Source organism: Bufo bufo, chromosome 3 (assembly GCF_905171765.1).
Source record: "Bufo bufo chromosome 3, aBufBuf1.1, whole genome shotgun sequence".
Taxonomy (NCBI): Eukaryota; Metazoa; Chordata; class Amphibia; order Anura; family Bufonidae; genus Bufo; species Bufo bufo.
The window spans coordinates 275,166,507-275,187,441 of NC_053391.1; the positions used below are offsets into that span (position 1 = coordinate 275,166,507).

At 44.8% G+C, this 20,935-nt stretch overlaps 1 protein-coding gene across 1 annotated transcript in view; it reads right to left on the reverse strand.

Moving 5' to 3' along the window:
- KIF21B (kinesin family member 21B) overlaps nucleotides 1-20,935 on the reverse strand; it is a 1,425,990-nt gene that overhangs the window by 1,016,728 nt on the left and 388,327 nt on the right. The window contains exon 15 of the mRNA XM_040424150.1: nucleotides 6,682-6,727. Coding sequence (XP_040280084.1) covers nucleotides 6,682-6,727 — 46 coding nt within the window. The remainder of the gene's footprint in view (nucleotides 1-6,681; nucleotides 6,728-20,935) is intronic.

The window sequence follows — 20,935 nt, forward strand, 5'->3', positions numbered from 1 at the left end:
AAATGGAATGGGTAGACTGTGGTACACAAAAACATTGTCTTATGCCTCATTCATACAGTCAGTGATTTTGAGGCAAAACCAGGTGTGGCTCCAAAGACAGAACACTGATGTGTGTATAAGGTTTTAGTCAGTGTTATTTACTTTGAGCGGAACCTGTCAGCATGCTACTGCTGCCCTCTGTGTAAAATATATCAACAAATATATCAACATTATATCAAATATATCAACATTCAGAGATCTACCAAATGATTTATTTATACCCAGTACCATAAAGCTAACAACACATGAGAAAACTGTTGGCCGAATGGTCATTTGGATCATGTCTATCTCTCCTGAACATATGCATGATTCAGAATGGGTGAGGGGAAAAGGTGGATGCCAGACGACTATGGTGGGTGGCTAATCTGCCCAAGAAAAAAAGAATCCTTCTTTCCCCTGACATTTGTCATCAGAAGTCCTCCATATAGGTACCGTACATCAGACGGAAGGGGGCTTATACTGCAACATAAATATAATGTTTATAGCCAGCTCTGATATAACATGCGGTTTTCCACTAGAGTGCATCTAGAGAAAGGAAAGTTTCTACACCAACATACATGGCTACAAAGCTTTGTATTAAGCACCTAACTATTCTGCCAGAGCTCAGCTCAGGCTGTGGGAAAACTACTTACCGTACTTTTTGCCCTATAAGACGCACCTAGGTTTTAGAGGAGGACAATAAGAAATTATTTTTTTCCATTACACCTCAGGTCAGACCAGCAATCAGACCCCCAATGTTAATCAGACCTCAGCTTATAGCCCCAATCAGACCCCAATGTCAATCAGACCTGAGATCAGACCCCCAATGCCTCAGATCAACCCACCAACCTTCAGTCATCTATCAGCCCTCATGTCAGCAATGTATCAGCCCTCATGTCAGCCATCCATCAGCCCTCATGTCAGCCATCTATCAGCCCTCATGTCACCCATCTATCAGCCTTGATGTCAGCCATCAGCCCTCATGTCAGCCATCAGCCCTTATAGTAATACTGGAGTGAATCAAAAGGAAAAAATCACCACGTGGCGCCTAACTGCTCATAAGATATTGTATATACTTAAATAAGATGTACACCAATAATAGGGGTTATATAGAAATAAATAAATATATATATATATATATATAGATATATATGTAAAATGGAATCGATATAAAAAATAGATAAAAACTAATAAATAGAAGATAGGAGCCCCTTACTAAAATAAAGGAGGGGGGCATTGCAATGCTCAGTAATCATATAATAAAACCATAAAACAGCTGGTGTATAATATCAGATGAAACACATAAAAATATATAAAAGGTGGTAAACACCGAAACTCACTTCACCAGGGAGGGGTGTAAAGGGATAAAACTCAAGACAACTAGGAACTTCTGGTATAATCCTTTAATAGATAAATAGGTCAGGTGGGCTCAACGCGTTTTGGGGATAAACAAACCCCTTCCTCAGGATCAGAGCAAGTAATAGGCTTATACAAGGTATTAGAACAAACAAACAAACATCTAGATATAGCAGATCCAAATAAAAAAAGGGGGCGTGTTTGGCGCCAAAAAGATCGTCAGTGTCATTTCCGGAAGTGACATCACTAGTTACATATAGAGAACCTAAATACAATTAGATACAAAAGAGGCAAAACATACTGTACAGTATACAGGGTGGGCCATTTATATGGATACACCTTAATAAAATGGAAATGGTTGGTGATATTAACTTCCTGTTTGTGGCACATTAGTATATGTGAGGGGGGAAACTTTTCAAGATGGGTGGTGACCATGGCGGCCATTTTGAAGTCGGCCATTTTGAATACAACTTTTGTTTTTTCAATAGGAAGAAGGTCATGTAACACATCAAACTTATTGGGAATTTCACACGAAAAACAATGGTGTGCTTGGTTTTAACGTAACTTTATTCTTTCATGAGTTATTTACAAGTTTCTGACCACTTATAAAATCTGTTCAATGTGCTGCCCATTGTGTTGGATTGTCAATGCAACCCTCTTCTCCCACTCTTCACACACTGATAGCAACACCGCAGGAGAAATGCTTCCAGTATCCGTAGTTTCAGGTGCTGCACATCTCGTATCTTCACAGCATAGACAATTGCCTTCAGATGACCCCAAAGATAAAAGTCTAAGGGGGTCAGATCGGGAGACCTTGTGGTCCATTCAACTGGCCCACGATGACCAATCCACTTTCCAGGAAACTGTTCATCTAGGAATGCTCGGAACTGACACCCATAATGTGGTGGTGCACCATCTTTCTGGAAAAACTCAGGGAACGTGCCAGCTTCAGTGCATAAAGAGGGAAACACATCATCATGTAGCAATTTTGCATATCCAGTGGCCTTGAGGTTTCCATTGATGAAGAATGGCCCGACTATCTTTGTACCCCATATACCACACCATACCATCAATTTTTTTGTTCCAACAGTCTTGGAGGGATCTATCCAAAGTGGGTTAGTGTCAGACCAATAGCGGTGGTTTTGTTTGTTAACTTCACCATTCACATATAAGTTTGCCTCATCACTGAACAAAATCTTCTGCGTAAACTGAGGGTCCTGTTCCAATTTTTGTTTTGCCCATTCTGCAAATTCAGTGCGCCGATCTGGGTAATCCTCGTTGAGATGCTGCATTAGCTGGAGTTTGTAAAGGTGCCAATTGTGAGTAGCTAATATCCGCCGAAGGGATGTTCGACTAATGCCACTCTCCAGTGACATGCGGCGAGTGATACGCTGTGGGCTCTTGCTGAATAAAGCTAGGACAGCCACTGATGTTTCTTCATTAGAGACAGATTTCATGCGTCCACATTTTGGCAAATCCAACACTGAACCAGTTTCACGAAACTTAGCAAGCAGTTTGCTAACTGTAGCATGGGAGATGGGTGGTCTCGTAGGGTGTCTTGCATTGAAATCTGCTGCAATGACCCGGTTCCTGCATTCACCAGACATCAACACAATTTCTATCCGCTCCTCACGTGTTAACCTCGGCGACATGTCAATGGCTGTAAACAAAGAGAAACTCGTGAAATAACTCATGAAAGAATAAAGTTACGTTAAAACCAAGCACACCATTGTTTTTCGTGTGAAATTCCCAATAAGTTTGATGTGTCACATGACCCTCTTCCTATTGAAAAAACAAAAGTTGGATTCAAAATGTCCGACTTCAAAATGGCCGCCATGGTCACCACCCATCTTGAAAAGTTTCCCCCCTCACATATACTAATGTGCCACAAACAGGAAGTTAATATCACCAACCATTCCCATTTTATTAAGGTGTATCCATATAAATATCCCACCCTGTACATTAATTAAACATCTGTATATTCCTAAATTAGCCCTAATTTGAATGGTATAGGGGCCAAAAGGGATATAGGGCTGGATATGAATGGGCGGAGAATGGACTTCTCCAACCGGAAGTGCGTTCCAAATCGTGGTCACAGAGTGAACAGAGGGAGCTGATGATGTCAGTGAATTGTAGGTGAATGGAAGTGGTAGTAAGCATATGGAATCCTAAAGGCCGGAGGGGGGACTAATATCAATTGTAATAAGGACGAGAATAATGGTTCCGATATATGGAACGCATTGGCCGGAAGTTCCGGTATATGGAACGCATTGGTCGGCAATGCGTTCCACCTAAGTTAATCGTGATTTCCGACAGTTTGGGCCGCAAATAGAAGAAGGGGGTGGGATGGGAAATAATATGAATGGGACGCAAATACAAATGAAAACTAAAAGGGATATGTTGGAATGAGTAGAAGCTCCTGGAGTGACAATAATACAATCTGGAAGGGAAAAGTAAAAGATGAAAAAAATCTAACGGCAGGGTCCCCCACTGTTAGGGCTTTCTATGGATGCCTGCTTGGGCTTCTACTGTATTTATTTACTAAATTACTACTTTTTTACATATTCTTATTATACTATATTGTCCTTTTATTATTTACTGTTGATCATATTTATTATTTTGTGATTCTTCCATCTTTCATTGATGTCCAGTATCGATTTGTCTTATTTTATATATTATTTTCTCTTTTCTCTATATAAGGAAATGTTCCTATATCTGGCGTTAGATTTTTTTCATCTTTTACTTTTCCCTTCCAGATTGTATTATTGTCACTCCAGGAGCTTCTACTCATTCCAACATATCCCTTTTAGTTTTCATTTGTATTTGCGTACCATTCATATTATTTCCCATCCCACCCTCTTCTTCTATTTGCGGCCCAAACTGTCGGAAATCACGATTAACTTAGGTGGAACGCATTGCTGACCGATGTGTTCCATATACCGGAACTTCCGGCCAATGCGTTCCATATATCGGAACCATTATTCTCGTCCTTATTACAATTGATATTAGTCCCCCCTCCGGCCTTTAGGATTCCATATGCTTACTACCACTTCCATTTACCTACAATTCACTGACATCACCAGCTCCCTCTGTTCACTCTGTGACAGCGATTTGGAACGCACTTCCGGTTGGTGCGTTCCACAGACCGGAAGTCCATTCTCCGCCCATTCATATCCAGCCCGATATCCCTTTTGGCCCCTATACCATTCAAATTAAGGCTAATTTAGGAATATACAGATGTTTAATTAATTTATACTGAACAGTATGTTTTGCTTCTTTTGTATCTAATTGTATTTAGGTTCTCTATATGTAACTAGTGATGTCACTTCCGGAAATGACACTGACGATCTTTTTAGCGCCAAACACGCCCCCTTTTTTTATTTGGATCTGCTATATCTAGATGTTTGTTTGTTCTAATACCTTGTATAAGCCTATTACTTGCTCTTCTCCTGAGGAAGGGGTTTGTCTATCCCCGAAACGCGTTGAGCCCACCTGATCTATTTATCTATTAAAGGATTATACCTGAAGTTCCTAGATGTGGACTGCCGTATCTTCCAACCATTCTACAAGCGAGCCAGGCGAGGGAGGTGGTTGTTTTGGGTGTCTTGAGTTTTATCCCTTTACACCCCTCCCTGGTGAAGTGAGTTTCGGTGTTTACCACCTTTTATATATTTTTATGTGTTTCATCTGATATTATACACCAGCTGTTTTATGGTTTTATTATATGATTACTGAGCATTGCAATGCCCCCCTCCTTTATTTTAGTAAGGGGCTTCTATCTACTATTTATTAATTTTTATCTATTTTTTATATCGATTCCATTTTACATATATATCTATATACACTCACCTAAAGAATTATTAGGAACACCTGTTCTATTTCTCATTAATGCAATTATCTAGTCAACCAATCACATGGCAGTTGCTTCAATGCATTTAGGGGTGTGGTCCTGGTCAAGACAATCTCCTGAACTCCAAACTGAATGTCAGAATGGGAAAGCGTGGCATGGTTGTTGGTGCCAGACGGGCCGGTCTGACTATTTCACAATCTGCTCAGTTACTGGGATTTTCACGCACAACCATTTCTAGGGTTTACAAAGAATGGTGTGAAAAGGGAAAAACATCCAGTATGCGGCAGTCCTGTGGGCAAAAATGCCTTGTGGATGCTAGAGGTCAGAGGAGAATGGGCCGACTGATTCAAGCTGATAGAAGAGCAACGTTGACTGAAATAACCACACGTTACAACCGAGGTATGCAGCAAAGCATTTGTGAAGCCACAACACGCACAACCTTGAGGCGGATGGGCTACAACAGCAGAAGACCTCACCGGGTACCACTCATCTCCACTACAAATAGGAAAAAGAGGCTACAATTTGCACGAGCTCACCAAAATTGGACTGTTGAAGACTGGAAAAATGTTGCCTGGTCTGATGAGTCTCGATTTCTGTTGAGACATTCAAATGGTAGAGTCCGAATTTGGCGTAAACAGAATGAGAACATGTATCCATCCTCTGATGGCTACTTCCAGCAGGATAATGCACCATGTCACAAAGCTCGAATCATTTCAAATTGGTTTCTTGAACATGACAATGAGTTCACTGTACTAAAATGGCCCCCACAGTCACCAGATCTCAACCCAATAGAGCATCTTTGGGATGTGGTGGAACGGGAGCTTCGTGCCCTGGATGTGCATCCCTCAAATCTCCATCAACTGCAAGATGCTATCCTATCAATATGGGCCAACATTTCTAAAGAATGCTATCAGCACCTTGTTGAATCATTGCCACGTAGAATTAAGGCAGTTCTGAAGGCAAAGGGGGGTCCAACACCGTATTAGTATGGTGTTCCTAATAATTCTTTAGGTGAGTGTATATATCTATTTATATATAACCCCTATTATTGGTGTACATCTTATTTAAGTATATACAATATCTTATTAGCAGTTAGGCGCCACGTGGTGATTTTTTCCTTTTGATTCACTCCAGTATTACTATATCGCATTCCTGCATATAGTCCATCACCTAGGCTGCCCTGCTTTGGGTCTATTACCTCACTCTTCAGTGCAACCTGAACTCTATCCTACCTTCTCCTCCACTTTGGTCTTTACCTCTGGCGCCCTGTGTGTTTATCCCATATCTCCTATCTCAGGAGTACAGGATTGACCCTCTTTTTTTCTCCCCTTACCTCGATCAGCCCTTATGTCAGCCATCAGCCCTCATGTCAGCCCACCGGCCATATGTCAGCCCCCAGCCATCAGCGCAAATAAAATATAAAAAAAACACTTACCTCTCCTGCTCCAGGACAGCACCGCTCCTCACCATCGAGATCCTCTTCATCCTGCTGTCGGCCGTGCTCTGTGAACCGGTGCGCACAGCATGAGGTCACAGAGCGCCCTCACGCTGTGCGCAGCCCTGCACAGCCGATGACCAGGAGCGGTGAGTACAGAGCCTTCACCGCTTTCCGTACCTCCGGTATTAATGAGCGCTTCCATAATGGAAGTACGTCTTATGAGGCGAAAAATACGGTAACTGTACTGTGGAGCTCAGCTCGGGCAAAAAGTGGAGGGGGGAGGGCTACTTTAGCTGCTGATATGCCCTGAATGGTAGAAGCTAGAATCATGCAACTGGTCTTGTTTGAAAGCTGGCTTCATACAAAAGCTAAAGTCAAAGCTAAACAGGAGATATCAGATGTTAGAAATCGAGTCAGGAATAATCACGGGTAAAACCTGCTTTTACTTTCATTTTCAGCTGTATTCACTGTATCCCGATTTCTAACAGTGATATCTTCCCATGTACTGAAGATATTGCTGCCATTCTGGCATTGTAATGCCAGCTTTCAAACAATACAAATCCCATATCTCTAGCTGGTACCAAACCAGAGATATGAGCACCTAAATCAGCTCCCCCTTCCCATGCCTTTCAGTCTGGAAGAGAATGGGGGAGTAGTTGCAGAGCTGACAGCCTGAAGGAGGGAAGCAAAAATAGTGAAAAAATATATAGAAATTTTGCATCATCATCATTGTAATGACCCACATAATAAAATGATGTTATTTTTCCAACACAGTGAATGTCGTAAATAAATTCCACATAATAATGTAAAAATTGCTGTTTTTAATCTTTCCCCCTAAAAATATAATAAGTTATTTAATACACTAAATATACACCCCAAACTAATCCTGCAAAATAAAAAAAAGAAGAAGAAAATGTTAAAAAGTTTTGACTGCTAGAAGAAAAAGGGGAAAAATATTATTGGTCCTTAAGGCTAAAATTAATTATGTCAATAAGGACTTAAAAATGCAATTGTGTCCCCTGAGTTGTGTGCAAACAAGATTTACTGCAGACACATTAAAAATCTACAATAATAAAGTGACATTTTTGGGAAGATTGTTCCAATTTTAATGTGACTGTTAGGAGGTTAATGGGAGTGTATCATCAGAAAATGTTTAAATAATGTGTTTATGTTAACCGCCTCAGGACCGCCGTACGCAGGATTGCGTCCTGGCGGCGGCCCTGCTCTTCTGGGTGGACGCATATATGCGTCATCTCGCGAGAGGCGAGATTTCCTGTGAACGCGCGCACACAGGCGCGCGCGTTCACAGGATCGGAAGGTAAGCGAGTGGATCTCCAGCCTGCCAGCGGCGATCGTTCGCTGGCAGGCTGGAGATGCGATTTTTTTTAACCCCTAACAGGTATATTAGACGCTGTTTTGATAACAGCGTCTAATATACCTGCTACCTGGTCCTCTGGTGGTCCCTTTTGTTTGGATCGACCACCAGAGGACACAGGCAGCTCAGTAATAAGTAGCACCAAGTACCACACTACACTACATCCCCCCCGTCACTTATTAACCCCCTGATGACCCCATATAGACTCCCTGATCACCCCCCTGACATTGATCACCCCCCTGTCATTGATCACCCCCTTGTAAGGCTCCATTCAGACGTCCGTAAGTTTTTTACGGATCCACTGATACATGGATCGGATCCGCAAAACACATACGGACGTCTGAATGGAGCCTTACAGGGGGGTGATCAATGACAGGGGGGTGAACACCCCATATAGACTCCCTGATCACCCCCCTGTCATTGATCACCCCTCTGTAAGGCTCCATTCAGACGTCCGTATGTTTTTTACGGATCCACGGATACATGGATCGGATCCGCAAAACACATACAGACATCTGACTAGAGCCTTACAGGGGGGTGATCACCCCATATAGATTCCCTGATCACTCCCCTGTCATTGATCACCCCCCCTGTCATTGATCACCCCCCTGTAAGGCTCCATTCAGACGTCCGTATGTTTTTTACGGATCCATGGATACATGGATCGGATCCGCAAAACACATACGGACGTCTGAATGGAGCCTTACAGGGGGGTGATCACCCCATATAGACTCCCTGATCACCCCCCTGTCATTGATCACCCCCCTGTCATTGATCATCCCCTGTAAGGCTCCATTCAGACATTTTTTTGGCCCAAGTTAGCAGAATTTTTATTTTTTTTCTTGCAAAGTCTCATATTCCACTAACTTGTGTCAAAAAATAAAATCTCACATGAACTCACCATACCCCTCACGGAATCCAAATGCGTAAAAATTTTTAGACATTTATATTCCAGACTTCTTCTCACGCTTTAGGGCCCCTAAAATGCCAGGGCAGTATAAATACCCCACATGTGACCCCATTTCGGAAAGTAGACACCGCAAGGTGAGGGGCATATTGAGTCCATGAAAGATTGAAATTTTTCTCCCAAGTTAGCGGAAAGGGAGGCTTTGTGAGAAAAAACAAAAAAATATCAATTTCCGCTAACTTGTGCCAAAAAAATAAGATTTCTATGAACTCGCCATGCCCCTCATTGAATACCTTGGGGTGTCTTCTTTCCAAAATGGGGTCACATGTGGGGTATTTATACTGCCCTGGCATTTTAGGTGCCCTAAAGCGTGAGAAGAAGTCTGGGATTCAAATGTCTAAAAATGCCCTCCTAAAAAGAATGTGGGCCTCTTTGCGCATCTAGGCTGCAAAAAAGTGTCAAACATCTGGTATCGCCGTACTCAGGAGAAGTTGGGGAATGTGTTTTGGGGTGTCATTTTACATATACCCATGATGGGTGAGAGAAATATCTTGGTCAAATGCCAACTTTGTATAAAAAAATGGGAAAAGTTGTCTTTTGCCAAGATATTTCTCTCACCCAGCATGGGTATATGTAAAATGACACCCCAAAACACATTGCCCAACTTCTCCTGAGTACGGCAATACCAGATGTGTGACACTTTTTTGCAGTCTAGGTGGGCAAAGGGGCCCACATTCCAAAGAGCACCTTTCGGATTTCACCGGCCATTTTTTACAGATTTTGATTTCAAACTACTTCGCACGCATTTGGGCCCCTAAAATGCCAGGGAAGTATAACTACCCCACAAGTGACCCCATTTTGGAAAGAAGACACCCCAAGGTATTTCGTGATGGGCATAGTGAGTTCATGGAATTTTTTATTTTTTGTCACAAGTTAGTGGAATATGAGACTTTGTAAGAAAAAAAAAAAAATCATCATTTTCCGCTAACTTGTGACAAAAAATTAAAAGTTCTATGAACTCACTATGCCCATCAGCGAATACCTTAGGGTGTCTACTTTCCGAAATGGGGTCATTTGTGGGGTGTTTGTACTGTATGGGCATTGTAGAACCTCAGGAAGCATGACAGGTGCTCAGAAAGTCAGAGCTGCTTCAAAAAGCGGAAATTCACATTTTTGTACCATAGTTTGTAAACGTTATAACTTTTACCCAAACCATTTTTTTTTTACCCAAACATTTTTTTTATCAAAGACATGTAGAACAATAAATTTAGAGAAAAATGTATACATGGATGTCTTTTTTTTTGCAAAATTTTACAACTGAAAGTGAAAAATGTCATTTTTTTGCAAAAAAATGGTTAAATTTTGATTAATAACAAAAAAAAAAAAATGTCAGCAGCAATGAAATACCACCAAATGAAAGCTCTATTAGTGAGAAGAAAAGGAGGTAAAATTTATTTGGGTGGTAAGTTGCATGACCGAGCAATAAATGGTGAAAGTAGTGTAGTGCAGAAGTGTAAAAAGTGGTCTGGTCATTAAGGGTGTTTAAGCTAGGGGGGCTGAAGTGGTTAAACATATAGTATTTTAAAGAATTTTTAGTGATTTTTTTTTCATTTTCGATGTTAATCTCTATTTTAAAAAAACACAAAATCCTGCAATTTCCACACTGGTCACTAAGCCTAATAAGTGGCACCACTTCCTGTTCTGTACATATCACTTTACTGCAGTTATCTGCTTATCATTACAAGCAGGATTGGAATAACAGAAATCACCTATATACACACAAAACACACTATCCACCATTCACAATAGGTGATATCAAAACTTATCAGCTCTCTCCTGACCTCTGCAGAGGTCACACAGAATTCCTAGAAAACTCTGCCATAAGTTAATGAGTCCTCTCCTGTCCATTGTGTCTATGGCTCATGGTGGCTACTATAAAGCATATAACTAGAGTTGAGCGAACACCTGGATGTTCGGGTTCGAGAAGTTCAGCCGAACTTCCCGGAAATGTTCGGGTTCGGGATCCGAACCCGATCCGAACTTCGTCCCGAACCCCATTGAAGTCAATGGGGACCCGAACTTTTGGGCACTAAAAAGGCTGTAAAACAGCCCAGGAAAGAGCTAGAGGGCTGCAAAAGGCAGCAACATGTAGGTAAATCCCCTGCAAACAAATGTGGATAGGGAAATGAATTAAAATAAAAATTAAAAAAATAAAAATGAACCAATATCAATTGGACAGAGGTCCCATAGCAGAGAATCTGGCTTCACGTCAGCAGAGAATCAGTCTCTTCATGCCATAGCAGAGAATCTGGCTTCATGTCAGCGCAGAATCAGTCTTCATGTCATAGCAGAGAATCAGGCTTCACGTCACCCACCACTGGAACAGGCCACTGTCACACATTTAGGCCCCGGCACCCAGGCAGAGGAGAGAGGTCCCGTAACAGAGAATCTGGCCTGATGTCAGCACAGAATCTGTCTTCATGTCATAGCAGAGAATCAGGCTTCACGTCACCCACCACTGGAACAGGCCACTGTCACACATTTAGGCCCCGGCACCCAGACAGAGGAGAGCGGTCCCGTAACAGAGAATCTGGCCTTATGTCAGCGCAGAATCTGTCTTCATGTCATAGCAGAGAATCAGGCTTCACGTCACCCACCACTGGAACAGGCCACTGTCACACATTTAGGCCCAGGCACCCAGGCAGAGGAGAGAGGTCCCGTAACAGAGAATCTGGCCTGATGCCAGCGCAGAATCTGTCTTCATGTCATAGCAGAGAATCAGGCTTCACGTCACCCACCACTGGAACAGGCCACTGTCACACATTTAGGCCCCGGCACCCAGACAGAGGAGAGCGGTCCCGTAACAGAGAATCTGGCCTTATGTCAGCGCAGAATCTGTCTTCATGTCATAGCAGAGAATCAGGCTTCACGTCACCCACCACTGGAACAGGCCACTGTCACACATTTAGGCCCAGGCACACAGGCAGAGGAGAGAGGTCCCGTAACAGAGAATCTGGCCTTATGTCAGCGCAGAATCTGTCTTCATGTCATAGCAGAGAATCAGGCTTCACGTCACCCACCACTGGAACAGGCCACTGTCACACATTTAGGCCCCGGCACCCAGACAGAGGAGAGCGGTCCCGTAACAGAGAATCTGGCCTTATGTCAGCGCAGAATCTGTATTCATGTCATAGCAGAGAATCAGGCTTCACGTCACCCACCACTGGAACAGGCCACTGTCACACATTTAGGCCCAGGCACCCAGGCAGAGGAGAGAGGTCCCGTAACAGAGAATCTGGCCTTATGTCAGCGCAGAATCTGTATTCATGTCATAGCAGAGAATCAGGCTTCACGTCACCCACCACTGGAACAGGCCACTGTCACACATTTAGGCCCCGGCACCCAGACAGAGGAGAGCGGTCCCGTAACAGAGAATCTGGCCTTATGTCAGCGCAGAATCTGTATTCATGTCATAGCAGAGAATCAGGCTTCACGTCACCCACCACTGGATAAGGCCACTGTCACACATTTAGGCCCCGGCACCCAGACAGAGGAGAGCGGTCCCGTAACAGAGAATATGGCCTTATGTCAGCGCAGAATCTGTATTCATGTCATAGCAGAGAATCAGGCTTCACGTCACCCACCACTGGAACAGGCCACTGTCACACATTTAGGCCCCGGCACCCAGACAGAGGAGAGCGGTCTCGTAACAGAGAATCTGGCCTTATGTCAGCGCAGAATCTGTATTCATGTCATAGCAGAGAATCAGGCTTCACGTCACCCACCACTGGAACAGGCCACTGTCACACACTTAGGCCCAGGCCAGCACCTCCAAGGCATAAAAGGCTAGCTCTGGCCACGTGGACAATTTGGAGACCCAGAAGTTGAATAGGGCCGAACCATCAGTCAGTACGTGGAGGGGTGTGCACAGGTACTGTTCCACCATGTTAGTGAAATGTTGCCTCCTGCTAACACGTTCCGTATCAGGTGGTGGTGCACTTAGCTGTGGCGTGTTGACAAAACTTTTCCACATCTCTGCCATGCTAACCCTGCCCTCAGAGGAGCTGGGCGTGACACAGCTGCGTTGGCGACCTCTTGCTCCTCCTCTGCCTTCGCCTTGGGCTTCCACTGGTTCCCCTGTGACATTTGGGAATGCTCTCAGTAGCGCGTCTACCAACGTGCGCTTGTACTCGCGCATCTTCCTATCACGCTCCAGTGTAGGAAGTAAGGTGGGCACATTGTCTTTGTACCGGGGATCCAGCAGGGTGGCAACCCAGTAGTCCGCACATGTTAAAATGTGGGCAACTCTGCTGTCGTTGCGCAGGCACTGCAGCATGTAGTCGCTCATGTGTGCCAGGCTGCCCAGAGGTAAGGACAAGCTGTCCTCTGTGGGAGGCGTATCGTCATCGTCCTGTGTTTCCCCCCAGCCACGCACCAGTGATGGGCCCGAGCTGCTTTGGGTGCCACCCCGCTGTGAACATGCTTCATCCTCATCCTCCTCCACCTCCTCCTCGTCCTCCAGTAGTGGGCCCTGTCTGGCCACATTTGTACCTGGCCTCTGGTGTTGCAAAAAACCTCCCTCTGAGTCACTTCGAAGAGACTGGCCTGAAAGTGCTAAAAATGACCCCTCTTCCTCCTGGGCCACCTCCTCTTCCATCATCGCCCTAAGTGTTTTCTCAAGGAGACATAGAAGTGGTATTGTAACGCTGATAACGGCGTCATCGCCACTGGCCATGTTGGTGGAGTACTCGAAACAGCGCAACAGGGCACACAGGTCTCGCATGGAGGCCCAGTCATTGGTGGTGAAGTGGGTCTGATCCACAGTGCGACTGACCCGTGCGTGCTGCAGCTGAAACTCCACTATGGCCTGCTGCTGCTCGCACAGTCTGTCCAGCATATGCAAGGTGGAGTTCCACCTGGTGGGCACGTCGCATATAAGGCGGTGAGCGGGAAGGCCGAAGTTACGCTGTAGCGCAGACAGGCGAGCAGCGGCAGGGTGTGAACGCCGGAAGCGCGAACAGACGGCCCGCACTTTATGCAGCAGCTCTGACATGTCGGGGTAGTTGCGAATGAACTTCTGCACCACCAAATTCAGCACATGCGCCAGGCAAGGGATGTGCGTCAAACCGGCTAGTCCCAGAGCTGCAACGAGATTTCGCCCATTATCGCACACCACCAGGCCGGGCTTGAGGCTCACCGGCAGCAACCACTCGTCGGTCTGTTGTTCTATACCCCGCCACAACTCCTGTGCGGTGTGGGGCCTGTCCCCCAAACATATGAGTTTCAGAATGGCCTGCTGACGTTTACCCCGTGCTGTGCTGAAGTTGGTGGTAAAGGTGTGTGGCTGACTGGATGAGCAGGTGGAAGAAGAGGAGGAGGAAGCTGAGTAGGAGGAGGAGGAGACAGGAGGCAAAGAATGTTGCCCTGCGATCCTTGGCGGCGGAAGGACGTGCGCCAAACAGCTCTCTGCCTGGGGCCCAGCCGCCACTACATTTACCCAGTGTGCAGTTAGGGAGATATAGCGTCCCTGGCCGTACTTACTGGTCCACGTATCTGTGGTTAGGTGGACCTTGCCACAGATGGCGTTGCGCAGTGCACACTTGATTTTATCGGACACTTGTTTGTGCAGGGAAGGCACGGCTCTCTTGGAGAAGTAGTGGCGGCTGGGAACAACATACTGTGGGACAGCAAGTGACATGAGCTGTTTGAAGCTGTGTGTGTCCACCAGCCTAAATGACAGCATTTCATAGGCCAGTAGTTTAGAAATGCTGGCATTCAGGGCCAGGGATCGAGGGTGGCTAGGTGAGAATTTACGCTTTCTCTCAAATGTTTGTGAGATGGAGAGCTGAACGCTGTCGTGTGACATGGTTGAAATGCTTGGTGACGCAGGTGGTGGTGTTGGTGGTACATCCCATGTTTGCTGGGCGGCAGGTGCCAACGTTCCTCCAGAGACGGAGGAAGAGGCCGAGGCGGCGGCAGCAGCAGCAGAAGAGGCCGAGGCGGCGGCAGCAGCAGAATAGGCCGAGGCGGCAGCAGCAGAAGAGGTAGCAGGGGGAGCCTGAGTGACTTCCTTGTTTTTAAGGTGTTTACTCCACTGCAGTTCATGCTTTGCATGCAGGTGCCTGGTCATGCAGGTTGTGCTAAGGTTCAGAACGTTAATGCCTCGCTTCAGGCTCTGATGGCACAGCGTGCAAACCACTCGGGTCTTGTCGTCAGCACATTGTTTGAAGAAGTGCCATGCCAGGGAACTCCTTGAAGCTGCCTTTGGGGTGCTCGGTCCCAGATGGCGGCGGTCAGTAGCAGGCGGAGTCTCTTGGCGGCGGGTGTTCTGATTTTGCCCACTGCTCACTCTTTTGCTACGCTGTTGGCTCGGTCTCACCACTGCCTCTTCCTCCGAACTGTGAAAGTCAGTGGCACGACCTTCATTCCATGTGGGGTCTAGGACCTCATCGTCCCCTGCATCGTCTTCCACCCAGTCTTGATCCCTGACCTCCTGTTCAGTCTGCACACTGCAGAAAGACGCAGCAGTTGGCACTTGTGTTTCGTCATCATCAGAGACGTGCTGAGGTGGTATTCCCATGTCCTCATCATCAGGAAAAATAAGTGGTTGTGCGTTAGTGCATTCTATCTCTTCCACCCCTGGGGAAGGGCTAGGTGAATGCCCTTGGGAAACCCTGGCAGCAGAGTCTTCAAACAGCATAAGAGACTGCTGCATAACTTGAGGCTCAGACAGTTTCCCTGATATGCATGGGGGTGATGTGACAGACCGATGGGCTTGGTTTTCATGCGCCATCTGTGCGCTTTCTGCAGAAGACTGGGTGGGAGATTATGTGAACGTGCTGGATCCACTGTCGGCCACCCAATTGACTAATGCCTGTACCTGCTCAGGCCTTACCATCCTTAGAACGGCATTGGGCCCCACCAAATATCGCTGTAAATTCTGCTGGCTACTGGGACCTGAGGTAGTTAATTCACTAGGACGTGTGGCTGTGGCAGAACGGCCACGTCCTCTCCCAGCACCAGAGGGTCCACTAACACCACCACGACCATGTCCACGTCCGCGTCCGCGTCCCTTATTAGATGTTTTCCTCATTGTTCCCGTTCACCACAATTTTGAGAATGGCAAATTTGGGAATGCTTTTTCAACCCAGAACAAAAAGTTTGCTTTTACGGTCACTACAAATAACTTGACCAGCTAAAACACTGCAGATTTGGTTGAATAGAGATGTGAGACCTGTTTTTTTTTGCGCTGTGTGACAGGTATAGGTTTAATCACAGAATTACACTTCTATCAGCACGCTAGCGTGTGTCTTAGGTTTTTCTGAATGACACTATCAATAACTTCAATGTAAGATTTTCTTTTTGGGATAGATTTCAAGTAGGCCTGAAATACCACAAACTAGTTATTTTCAGAATGGCAAATTTGGGAATGCTTTTTCAACCCAGAACAAAAAGTCTGCTTTGACGGTCACTACAAATAACTTGACCAGCTAAAACTGTGCAGATTTGGTTGAATAGAGATGTGAGACCTGTTTTTTTTTTGCGCTGTGTGACAGTTATAGGTTTAATCACAGAATGACACTTCTATCAGCACGTTAGCGTGTGTCTTAGGTTTTTCTGAATGACACTATCAATAACTTCAATGTAAGATTTTCTTTTTGGGATAGATTTCAAGTAGGCCTCAAATACCACAAACTAGTTATTTTCAGAATGGCAAATTTGGGAATGCTTTTTCAACCCAGAACAAAAAGTCTGCTTTGACGGTCACTACAAATAACTTGACCAGCTAAAACTGTGCAGATTTGGTTGAATAGAGATGTGAGACCTGTTTTTTTTTGCGCTGTGTGACAGTTATAGGTTTAATCACAGAATGACACTTCTATCAGCACGCTAGCGTGTGTCTTAGGTTTTTCTGAATGACACTATCAATACCTTCAATGTAAGATTTTCTTTTTGGGATAGATTTCAAGTAGGCCTGAAATACCACAAACTAGTTATTTTCAGAATGGAAAATTTGGGAATGCTTTTTCAACCCAGAACAAAAAGTCTGCTTTGACGGTCACTACAAATAACTTGACCAGCTAAAACTGTGCAGATTTGGTTGAATAGAGATGTGAGACCTGGTTTTTTTTGCGCTGTGTGACAGTTATAGGTTTAATCACAGAATGACACTTCTATCAGCACGCTAGCGTGTGTCTTAGGTTTTTATGAATGACACTATCAATAACTTCAATGTAAGATTTTCTTTTTGGGATAGATTTCAAGTAGGCCTCAAATACCACAAACTAGTTATTTTCAGAATGGCAAATTTGGGAATGCTTTTTCAACCCAGAACAAAAAGTCTGCTTTGACGGTCACTACAAATAACTTGACCAGCTAAAACTGTGCAGATTTGGTTGAATAGAGATGTGAGACCTGGTTTTTTTTGCGCTGTGTGACAGTTATAGGTTTAATCACAGAATGACACTTCTATCAGAACGCTAGCGTGTGTCTTAGGTTTTTCTGAATGACACTATCAATAACTTCAATGTAAGATTTTTTTTTTGGGATAGATTTCAAGTAGGCCTGAAATACCACAAACTAGTTATTTTCAGAATGGCAAATTTGGGAATGCTTTTTCAACCCAGAACAAAAAGTCTGCTTTGACGGTCACTACAAATAACTTGACCAGCTAAAACTGTGCAGATTTGGTTGAATAGAGATGTGAGACCTGTTTTTTTTTGCGCTGTGTGACAGTTATAGGTTTAATCACAGAATGACACTTCTATCAGCACGCTAGCGTGTGTCTTAGGTTTTTCTGAATGACACTATCAATAACTTCAATGTAAGATTTTCTTTTTGGGATAGATTTCAAGTAGGCCTCAAATACCACAAACTAGTTATTTTCAGAATGGCAAATTTGGGAATGCTTTTTCAACCCAGAACAAAAAGTCTGCTGTGACGGTCACTACAAATAACTTGACCAGCTAAAACTGTGCAGATTTGGTTGAATAGACATGTGAGACCTGTTTTTTTTTGCGCTGTGTGACAGTTATAGGTTTAATCACAGAATGACACTTCTATCAGGACGCTAGCGTGTGTCTTAGGTTTTTCTGAATGACACTATCAATAACTTCAATGTAAGATTTTCTTTTTGGGATAGATTTCAAGTAGGCCTGAAATACCACAAACTAGTTATTTTCAGAATGGCAAATTTGGGAATGCTTTTTCAACCCAGAACAGAAAGTCTGCTTTGACGGTCACTACAAAACACTTGACCAGCTAAAACTGTGCAGATTTGGTTGAATAGACATGTGAGACCTGTTTTTTTTTGCGCTGTGTGACAGTTATAGGTTTAATCACAGAATGACACTTCTATCAGCACGCTAGCGTGTGTCTTAGGTTTTTATGAATGACACTATCAATAACTTCAATGTAAGATTTTCTTTTTGGGATAGATTTCAAGTAGGCCTGAAATACCACAAACTAGTTATTTTCAGAATGGCAAATTTGGGAATGCTTTTTCAACCCAGAACAAAAAGTCTGCTTTGACGGTCACTACAAATAACTTGACCAGCTAAAACTGTGCAGATTTGGTTGAATAGAGATGTGAGACCTGTTTTTTTTTGCGCTGTGTGACAGTTATAGGTTTAATCACAGAATGACACTTCTATCAGCACGCTAGCGTGTGCCTTAAGTTTTTATGAATGACTATCACGGTCGGCGTGGCTATCACATACGTGACACAGAGGGAGGGAACGAGGAAGGCCCTGCCCAAGTGAGAGGGAAGATGGTGACCCCTGACTCACCTGGCGGCTGGCACCTGGCTGCCCTGACGTCCCTAGACGGGTTCCTCACCCGTACGCCGATCACGTGCCTAAAGCCCTGGCTTTCCCTGAGCTGAGCCCTAGGTAGTGAACAGGGCGATGAGAACACTAGTCCGCACCACTAACTCGAAGGGAAAACACCAAGGGGAGGACAGACAACACAGACTCAACATATATTCCCAGGTGGGAGACAACAGGAGACAACAATAAGCCAAACAGGGATCCGGAGGGTAGCACACAGGAACAACAACCAGGATTAACCACTCCAGTGGGTCAGTATAGATGTCCAGGCAGAAAGCTCTATAACTGGCAACTAGAGAAGTGTGAGGGGAGAATATAAGGAGGTAGGGAGTGGCAGACAAGAAACAGCTGAGGAGGAGAAGCTACGGATCCCTGAGAGAGACAAAAAGGATAGCAAGGCAAACACAGAAAACAATAACTAAGAAACACCGTGATCTTTAGATATAGAGCGCGCAGCCACCCGCTGCGACTTCCTGACCCCGGGTATAACGGAGTCAGACGTGGCTCTTGATACCCTCGAGACAGTACCCCCCCTTTCACGAGGGGCCTCCGGACACTCAGGACCAGGTCTCTCCGGATGAGAGGCATGGAAAGTCTGAATTAACCTGTTGACGTTTACCTCTGACGCTGGAACCCACATTCTTTCCTCGGGACCGTAACCCCTCCAATGCACAAGGTACTGAAGAGAGCGGCGGACCCGACGAGAATCAACAATTCTGGCTATTTGAAACTCCAGATTACCATCCACAATAACAGGAGGAGGTGGCAGCGGCGATGGTTCTAGAGGTGGAACATACTTCTTGAGTAACGATTTATGGAAGACGTTATGGATCTTAAAAGTCTGAGGTAGCTCCAGGCGAAAAGCCACAGGGTTAATGACGGCTACTATTTTATAGGGACCAATGAACCTAGGACCCAGTTTCCAAGAAGGAACCTTCAACTTAATATTCCTAGTAGACAACCACACATAGTCATTCACTCCTAGGTCCGGACCTGGCGACCATTTCTTATCGGCCATGCATTTATATTTACCACTCATCTTTTTCAAGTTAACTTGCACCTTCTGCCATACCGATGAAAGAGATGAAGAAAACCTTTCCTCTTCGGGAACCCCAGAAGACCCCCCCTCTTTGAAAGTACAAAATTGGGGATGAAAACCGTATGCACCAAGGAATGGTGACTTGCCAGTGGACTCCTGATAATGATTATTTATGGCAAACTCAGCTAACGGTAAATATGATGACCACAACTCTTGGTTTTCAGACACAAAACACCTTAAATATGTTTCTAGGTTTTGGTTGGTACGCTCAGTCTGTCCATTCGACTGAGGATGGAAAGCTGAGGAAAAGGACAAGTGAACCCCCAAACGGGAACAAAAAGCTTTCCAAAACTTAGAAATAAACTGGGTTCCCCGATCCGAAACCACATCGGAAGGGACCCCGTGAAGCTTCACGATTTCACTGATAAACACCTGAGCGAGAGTTTTAGCATTAGGAAGTGCGGGTAGCGCAATAAAGTGTACCATTTTGCTAAACCTGTCTACTACTACCAAGATAACTGTTTTACCCGCCGACAACGGTAAGTCAGTGATGAAATCCATTGACAGATGTGTCCATGGCCTATTGGGGATGAAAAGTGGCAATAAAGACCCTGCTGGACGTGTATGAGAGACTTTCGCACGTGCACAAGTAGAACAAGTAGACACGAAATCCATTACATCCTGACGCAACCTTGGCCACCAAAAACGACGAGATAAAAGCTCCAAGGTTGCTTTACTACCCGGGTGTCCAGCAAGTGCCGAATTATGATGTTCTTTTAATAATTCAAGACGCAGGTTTAACGGTACAAACAATTTCTCTGAGGGGCAAGAGGCCGGGGCGTCCCCCTGAGCCTCTAACACCTTTCCCTCTAGAACAGAGTGTACAGCAGAGACAACCACTCCTCTTTGTAAAATAGGTACCGGATCACAAACATTACCCCCTCCAGGGAAACTACGAGATAATGCGTCTGCCTTGGTATTTTTTGCCCCAGGACGATAGGTGATTACAAAGTTAAATCTGGTAAAGAATAGCGACCACCTAGCTTGTCTAGGGGTGAGACGTTTCGCCGATTCTAGGTACAGAAGGTTCTTGTGATCCGTAATCACCGTGACGGGGTGGATTGC